This window comes from Chanos chanos, chromosome 5, assembly GCF_902362185.1.
Source record: "Chanos chanos chromosome 5, fChaCha1.1, whole genome shotgun sequence".
In the NCBI taxonomy this organism is placed as follows: Eukaryota; Metazoa; Chordata; class Actinopteri; order Gonorynchiformes; family Chanidae; genus Chanos; species Chanos chanos.
The window spans coordinates 33,382,647-33,391,717 of NC_044499.1; the positions used below are offsets into that span (position 1 = coordinate 33,382,647).

General features: G+C 39.9%; 1 protein-coding gene across 1 annotated transcript; it reads left to right on the forward strand.

Annotated features, from left to right (window-relative positions):
• The first annotated feature begins 1,025 nt into the window (after positions 1–1,025).
• chrm3b (cholinergic receptor, muscarinic 3b) lies at positions 1,026–2,765 on the forward strand. The gene has a single exon (XM_030774464.1). It carries the CDS (start codon positions 1,026–1,028, stop codon positions 2,763–2,765), a length of 1,740 nt encoding a protein of 579 aa, XP_030630324.1.
• The last annotated feature ends 6,306 nt before the right edge of the window (positions 2,766–9,071 follow it).

Sequence of the window (9,071 nt, forward strand, 5' to 3'; positions counted from 1 at the left end):
TAATGAGCATGTTACTGTCAATCACTTACTAGGTTTGACAAGCAATGCAGGCGAGGAGCTAGAACACACCAGAGCAACCTTAACACAGAAATAATGTCATCCTCAGAGTCAGCAGCATGAACTTCATATCCAGTTTGTATCCTGTCATACTGTTGTCACATTACTCAAGCCCCTTAGTGGTAGAGACACTGATGCTTCTTTTTCATAATTATCACCAAAAATACCCAAACCAAAACAAAACAAAGCAAAAAACAAAAGGTGTGCTAAAAGTTCTTAGTAGCTCCCCTGCTCTGCTACTGAAATTTGACCTCTGTGTCAGCTATGCTGAGTGCTCACACAGAAGGGAAGAACTGTAATCTTTGTGATCTACAAAGCATAGGAAAGCCAAAACAAACCTCAAGATTTCTCTGTTTTTTGTTGAACACTTTTTACACAGTTCATAATCTATTTTAACACTAATAAAACTATATTCTGACTATATTTTAGATTGTGACTCTTACGCTAATTCATAACTATGTACTCATAGTTGAGAATGTCATGAGTAGTGAAATCTGGTGGTGGAAAAGACATGTACAAAACCTGTGTATCTGCATATTTCTGTATTCTGAACAAAGGGCTAAATGTTTGCTCACCCAAAATATCCAGGGTTGTGGTAAAAAGATCTGGGGCCCCAATAGGCAGGGTCTAGTCATGCCCCCTGTGTCATGACCTTTATATGAACTTTTAAGTGGAACATTGTCTAACAGCCCTTCTTTTGAAATGCAAAACACTTTTATAAGCTGAGGTATGGTATTTTTAAATGTGCATTTTTTTCCAGGTATTTTGGACATCCTCATATATTCATTCATAAAACAGAGCCTAATATGTATGTTCGCAAGACTTGTATTTTTAAGATGAATGGAGCATGCCCCGTTTGCAGAATGTCCTCAAACAAACTCCATGACTGCTTCATTAACATTAATGTGGCTAAGTGCTAACTGCTGTTCTCTGTCAGCTCTCTCCTCAGACTATGCCAGCCAGTCACCATGAACCTGACGTCCAGCGCAGATCCCGGAATGTTCCTGACCAACATTTCCCCTGGCATGAGGGCCAGTCCAGAGACCGCCATCCTCACCCCAAACCTCTGGCCTGAGATGACCGGCCGACCGGACAACGATTCCCTCTTTGGCCAGAGCGCCAACATGAGTGGCTCCCACAATGTTTACGACCCGTTGGGTGGCCACAAAATCTGGCAGGTTGTTCTCATTGTGTTCCTCACTGGCCTCCTGTCCCTGGTCACCATCATTGGCAATATTTTGGTACTGGTGTCATTTAAGGTGAACAAGCAGCTGAAGACAGTGAATAACTATTACCTGCTCAGCCTGGCTTATGCTGATCTCATTATAGGCGTCCTATCGATGAACCTTTATACCACTTACATCATCATGGGCAAATGGGCTTTGGGCAACTGGGCATGTGACCTGTGGCTGGCAATAGACTATGTAGCCAGTAATGCCTCTGTAATGAACCTACTGGTCATCAGCTTCGACCGGTATTTCTCTGTGACTCGACCCCTCACTTACCGGGCAAAACGGACCACAAAGAGAGCCATGACCATGATCGGTTTGGCCTGGTCCATCTCCTTCGTGCTGTGGGCTCCAGCGATCCTGTTCTGGCAGTTTTTTGTTGGGAAACGTACGGTGCCAGAGGGCGAGTGTTTCATCCAGTTCCTTTCCGAGCCCATCATCACCTTTTGCACGGCGATTGCGGCCTTCTATCTTCCTGTAACCATCATGACTGTGCTCTACTGGAGGATCTACAAGGAAACAGAGAATCGCTCCAAAGACTTGGCTGGTTTGAGGGGCTCGGGGAACCAGGGCAAGCAAGACAGCCTTGAAGAGACCAGCGTCATGGTCCCCCAGACAGGAAGCTCCCGCAGTTGCAGCAGCTATCAGTTGAACCAAAGCACAGGCCAGAAGGGCTCAGGGAAGAAAACAAGTCAGTTCCATTTCTGGCCATTTGGTCGAGGCCGGAGTCACACCAGCACAGGAGACACGGAGCACAGCAGCAGCGACAGCTGGAACAACAACGACGCCGGCATCTCCATGGACCAATCAGACGAGGAGGAAGAGGAAGAGGCGGGTGAAAGTAGGGCTATCTACTCCATTGTGGTGAACCTTTCGGGGATGAATGCAGGTGCTAACACGATGGATGAAACGAGCATGTCCGAGCAGGTACCCCTGAAACCTGAGGGTCGTAGCACAGAAAGACCATCCAAAAAAGGCTTCGGCAGGACCCCCTCCATGCCTACGCCCACTCAGGAGAGCTCTAACTCCAATGCTGCACTCTCCTCCGTCTGCAAGTCTCCATCCGTACCAATTTCCCTGAAAGACGCCGCCTTAGCCAAACGGTTCACAGCCAAGGCCAAGACACAGATCAGCAAACGGAAGAAGATCTCTCTGGTGAAGGAAAAGAAGGCAGCTCAGACTCTGAGCGCCATCCTCTTCGCCTTCATCATCACATGGACGCCGTACAACATCATGGTCCTGGTGAGCACCTTCTGTAAAGACTGTATACCCCAGGGAATCTGGGCTCTGGGCTACTGGCTGTGCTACGTCAACAGCACAGTCAATCCCATGTGCTATGCACTCTGTAACAAGACATTTCGAGACACTTTCAGAATGATCCTGCTCTGCCAGTGGGACCAGAACAAACAGAACAAGGTGCAGTTCAAACCACAGCCAAGGCCACCAGTAGTTGCCTACCGTAAAAAAGAACCCTTGTAGAACAACAAAAGGCCACCAGGTAATAGGAAAGTGTGTACGGAAAGGAATATATCAGCTCTTTGCTTTTTCTCAGATATGTAAGGGTAAACATGTATTGCCGGCGCTGTTTCTCTCGAAAACGTATGTGTGGAAGATGGCAGTATTTGTGTCTCCATGTAACGATAAGGGACAACAAAGACAATGGTATAAGATAAAAGGGCTGAGAACTTTCAAAAGGGCAAAGACAACCTTGCCACTCACTGGCTCAAACATAAGCCTCACTCTCCCTGTACAAAGAACAAATATAGCCCAAAAGATACAGCTTACTCTTCAAACAGAAACACTGTTCCTCTGACTTCAACAGACTGAGCTGAATCAATATTAATAGATATTGTACGTTTTCAGTGTGAAATACTCTTTCTTCAAAGAATGGAGTTTAAGAAAATGGACATTTGTTTTGACTTGAGCCAGAGGACTTGTTTTTTTTGTTTTTATTTTCCCTTGTGCAGTTGTTTATGGTGATCGATTTACACGTGTGGTGGCCGGTGTGTTGGTCTCTTTTGTGACTTTTTGAAGAGACGGTGTTGTCAGCACAGGGCTGTTTTACAAAGCTGCTTATGTATCAACAGTGTGAAGTGGCATTTACCTGATTTAAGATCAGTAAGTACTTTTGTTAATGTCTATGTTATGCAATATTCCATTTATATTGTGTAAATGATTGTTATATTTTTCAAGTGATGTATATTCACAAATTTGAGAAATAGCAAGAAATAAATTTGCAATACAGCAAAAAAGATAAAAAAGAAAGAAATATGTTAGCACTGATATGAAAAGAATGTGTTTCTTACGTAGTTTACTTTCAGTAGTTTACTTTCAGTAGGACATGATCCATCTAACACCCGCCGCTTATCAGCTTGTTTATAGATGAATACTGCCCTCTAGTGACTCAAAATTATACAACTTCCAAAGACGCACAATATCTGTATGACGCATGCTAAGGGCATCAAAAACCTCGTAACTCAGTAAAATTAGTTTGATTATATTCAAAAGTTTTTGATACCTATACTCTGTCTGTTATGTACAATTTAAAACTTCATAAAATAAGGTTTAATACTAAATCATTAAAATAAACCTCTGTTATCTCAAAATTATAGTAAAATTGAACACCAAAGTTAACAGTCTAGAGGCTATGTCACACCAAAAAAACAGGAGTGTAGGAACTTATTCACAAACTAGCAACAAATTATCGGTAGCAACCCTCAGCAAGCAGACACTAGACAAATATATTGAGTGACTAGATATTATTACATATTCAACTAGTTTACTTCATTTTCCAGTAAGAATATTTGCTTGTTCAGCACCTAATTGTGTGTGGTGGTGTAAAAAACAAGCATTTTCATGCTAAATTGTCTCAGCCTCACTTTTCAGCCATTAAAGATGACCTCTTTGCAAAAATACAAAAAATGTAGCTAAAAATGACAGATTCACCAAATGATTGTTGGTTAAGCATGTTCGCCTTAATGGTTATTGTGTATGGCTTAGTTAAAAACATTTTTGTGAAAATTATTGCACGTCACTGTCCAGCCTCTTTTTTTGTCTCTTTTACCATCTTATCCAATCAAACACTCACCACTGACTCACAGAGAACCAGATCCATGGACCTGTTCATGGAACTGAGCTGTGACTATTTTCTTTTCACAGTTTCCAATGATTGTACTCACAGAGAGGTGCTTACAAAATTTGCTTTAAATGAGTTGCATATAATAGATATTTTGATGTATTTTTAAGAAAAATGCAGTGTTTGGTTACATTTTCAAATCTGTTTTGCTCTGATGTAAACAATGTCACTCAGTGAATTTTAATTTTACGTACTGTAGTATGATGGGGACAATTTTTTCCACAGGGACAGATCAAAGTATTTTTTATGTCTGAGTGTATAGTCTTCTTCACTGTGTGAAATGATGTTTTGATGAATATTGAAGAATTTCTAACATTGCCATATACATACAGAAAACCTGCTTATCTATCTTAATGTTGCCTTTTGACACAATCCACCTCCACCCTACATAACTTTATTAGGTCTATAGATGACGGTCCAGTCCACTAGAAAGTAATTTGTTCTGGAATGTTGAATTAATTAAAAATGCTTTAAAACGTTTAGCTGACAGATTTGACTGGTGGCTTTTGGATTTTAAACAGCTCTTAAAACCAAAAGAATGCTTTTTCTCCATCTTAAAGATATTACATTGACAAAAAAAGTAATGTTCATAAGTAATGTTCTCTAAGTGAGGTTGATGGCATTTGATTAGGGGAGACTGGGGACAATTGTAACGTTTTTTACATTTTCCCTTATAACTCATGGATTACTTCAAATACACCAGTTATCTTTTGATATATGAAACACGTGTATGTGCACAAATGAATTAATATAATTAATATATTTTTACTGAGAAAGACATGACCATAATATTGAATTTAGTGCAAGAAGTCAAGAGTGTTACAGTAACCCCCAAGATGGAGGCAATTGTAACAGACATTTGAAAAATAAGTGACTGTATGTAAAAGCTCTCCCCAAAGTTATCACATTACTGCTATAGTATTTAGTAATGTTAATTAACATTACTTTTCCTTATATGGTCCTCATTCTTTTAGATGTCAGACATTGTATGCATTCAAAGCAAACAATGACATTGACTGGAGCCATCTATCCATCTTAATGAGCTTGAACCTAGGCATACTGTAACGAAACAACCTCCTCTAAGTTCTCTGTTCTAACTTCATGAAATGAGGGTTTCCAGCGAGCAAACTAGTCACAATGTCCTCTTTGCTTTTGCCAGATCTTATAACATCTAACCAATTTGAATCCACTGTAAAGACAAACTGGCAATGAAAAGAACTTTTGCAGAAGTATATTCACACATATCAAATATTCTCTGAACACGTATCAACATGAGTTATCGATTGCAAAAATTGTCTGTTCATTGATGAACTGCTAGATTAGAAAGCGTGTGTAAATGAATTATGTTTATAGTGCTTTTGATTTAACACAGTCTTTTAAAAATTCCAATTTAAATTTAAGTAAGTATGTTCTGGAAACAGGAAAGCATGTAAACACAGAGAAAAATGGTGTTTATATTTGGGCATGTGGCTTGGCGGCAATTGTAACAGGTTTACAATTGTCTCTAAGCCATGACGAAATGCTGTATGCTAGCGAGCAGCTAAAATATTACCAAGGGTCATTCATGTTTATTTTTCACCAGCAACCTAGAGATAAAATTGATATGTTTTTACATTCACAGGCATCAAAACTTAACACAGCAGAAGAAAAATACTGTACATCCAAAAAGTGAAGTTCATTCTTCAAAATCTTTTGAAAATGTCTTCTGAGGAGAAATGACTCTGCTTCTTTTTCTCCAGAAGCCAGATAACCCCACAGAGCATGTGCAGAGTAAATGTCATCACTCTAGTTTCTGACTGATTTGACGAACTATGTGTGTTACAGTTGTCCCTTGTTACAATAGCCCCAGTCTCCTTATACATGGGAAACATTTGCTTGCTCCTGAGAAGATCAATTAAAAAGAGTGAGATCTTTATCTCAGCAGAATCAAAAATAGTGATTGAAATGTTTGTAAGATTTTAATCCCATTTTGTATCAGGGGGTTTGAAGAGGGGAGGGGGTATTTTGCTAAATATATAGATGACTAAATTTTGGTTAATGTTAAACTTTAGGGAGTGAGGGGGTTGCTTAATCTTTTGCATGTTGATTTTATAATATGATTTTTCTCCCGGCTGTACTTGCCTTATTAATGGATGATTAGTTTGCAGGTGGAAAGAGATGATGTTTCTGCTTCACAAAAAAATAAAGTCTCGAACTGTGAAGTATGTAATTCAATGTTGTATCACAAACTTTGTGTGTCTTTGTACATAGTAACAGACTCACATTGCAATTGCTTTGTAAGAATTTCTATTTCTTGTTGGGTCAATCTTTACATTAACTGCTGATTATCTAATGTTAATTAATATTTTTTAAAATAATATTAAACTTTGAACAAGATATGAACTACTGTATTTGTAAATCTTTGATCACATTCAATGAACAATTAAAAACTGCATTTAAGCAATGCAGTTATTTTCATTTTGGTGAATTTACCATTCTTGAGTTGTTATATATTTCTTTTTTTTACCAGCAAGTGTAACATAAGATGTAATATACAAGGAAGTGTACAATTCACCAAAAAGAATCTTGATTATTATTTTACATTGCTTTCATTTTATTGCTGTGGAAATCAACTGTTCATTGACTATGAAAACAGGAGTTCATGACTTGTTCATATATACAAAGGTATTAGTTCATGTTAGCTAGTCCACACTCAATATGAAGTGTTACCTCTCGATGGATTGTTGTTGCAGTTCATTTTTCTCATTAAATCTTTACGATTGATTCCCTCACATTTTGTGGATTTTCTCTCATAAAATGAACATCACAATTTAACCACTAGATGTCAGTACAGTGCAATAGCGACACTAATGTTGAGCGTCATGAAAAAGGAAACATGAGAGCATGCCACTAGATGTGTGACTGGAGCAGAAAATGGGGGGAGGTGGGAGAAAAGTGAGACGTCCATTAATCACTGAACCTTCACAAAATACACAATGGAGAACCGGTGCCAGCAGAGCAACCAATACACATTTCACAGTACAAGGTTTAACTCTGGAGTGTTATGTGTGTGTGTGTGTGTGTGTGTGTGTGTGTGTGTGTGTGTGTGTGTGTGTGTGTGTTTGTGTATGTGTCTTTGTGTGTGTGTGTGTGTGTGTGTGTGTGTGTGTGTGTCTGTGTCTGTGTCTGGAGACTGGAGCAAGAGTTCGGCCCAAACATATTAGTTGGTATTCCTGTACCCACAAATGCCATTGATCAGTTTGACCGACCACTAACCCTGATATTAACCTAGAGCAGACTGTGGTCTGTTGACCACTGATGTATTTACACCTGGGTGGTTGGGTTACAACCCTGTTCAGCCTGCAGGGACTAGACTAAGTCCTCCACACTCTGAGCACAAAGTGTCTGATTAAACCCAGTATGGTATGAATATAGGCTACATCCTCTCCTATGCCATTCACATCTCTCCTTTCAGCTCTTTATGGAGGGAATACACTGTTGAACTGTATAAATGATTGACAACATTTTGTCAGTGTTGTCTGAACAATTCAGCTTGTAATGAAGAAACTGCTTTTGGATGTGATTGCTTCAACTGACAAACACTCTTAGCGCAAAATACTGATCACTTCAAAGTTGCGTTTTAATTCAGAGCTAGAACATGTGATATGGAGCCTGTGATTACCTGTGGTGAAAAAGTTTAATTACAACTACCCTGCAGTTTTTAGGCACTGTATGATGCCACCAATTTATCAGCAACCATTTCTATTTTCACTCCACTTTTTAATATGCTATGGTTTCTCACATTGGTGTACATATTCAATCCAAATCTTGTATTTGTCTAATCCTTCAAAGTATATGCTGAAAGTAACTTATCTCAATTGGTGTTTTTGTATCAGAAGTTCTGACCTTTTTTCATTGCTGTCCAATTGTCTTTTCTGTGTTCTGTCACAATTCAGGGACTGAGTTGTGTTGCCATGCTGCGTTGTTGCTATTGTTGTTTTTTGTTCCTGGCTGTCCATCTGGATTGTTTGAGTTCTGTCATAGATCAGGGGCAGATCCAACCTCTCTGCTGCCTCTACAGACAGAATTAATGGTGTAACTGTCTGTTTGGGGGAAAAAGATGAACACCTCACTGTTATTATGACAATATCCCTGGCACAGCTGTAGGTGAACATCCATCAGAGTGGGTGGAGATGTCAGTTCTGCACGGTGGCACAGTGGGTAGCGCTGCCACCTGACAGCAAGAAAGTCCTGGGTTTGACTGCCGGCCAGGGGGGTATTTCAGAAAGCGGGTTTAGCAAACACTCAGAGTTAGTTAACTCAGAGAAAGTAGTAAATCTCCTGACAGGAGAGACCTATGGCTTTGTTTTTCCAGGAAAATGTCCCCTGCGGACAGGGTCCTTTCTGTGCGGAGTTTGTATGTTCTCCCCGTGTATGCGTGGGTTTGTGTCCTCCCACAGTCCAAAGACATGTGAGTCAGGCGAATTGGAGATACTAAATTGCCTAAATGGAATGTGTGCGTGAATGTGTTTGCCTGTGTGTCTGCCCTGCAACCTGTCCAAGGTGTTTCCCCGCCCATTGCCAAATGAGGCTCCAGCAACCCCTGCAACCCTGATTAGGATAAGCGGCTTAAAAATGAATGAATGTAAAGTGGGTTGAGGAGTCATGGT

Bases quoted from the DNA above. Each gene is read 5' to 3' on its own strand.
- chrm3b (XM_030774464.1), top strand. From the start codon at position 1,026: ATGAACCTGACGTCCAGCGCAGATCCCGGAATGTTCCTGACCAACATT.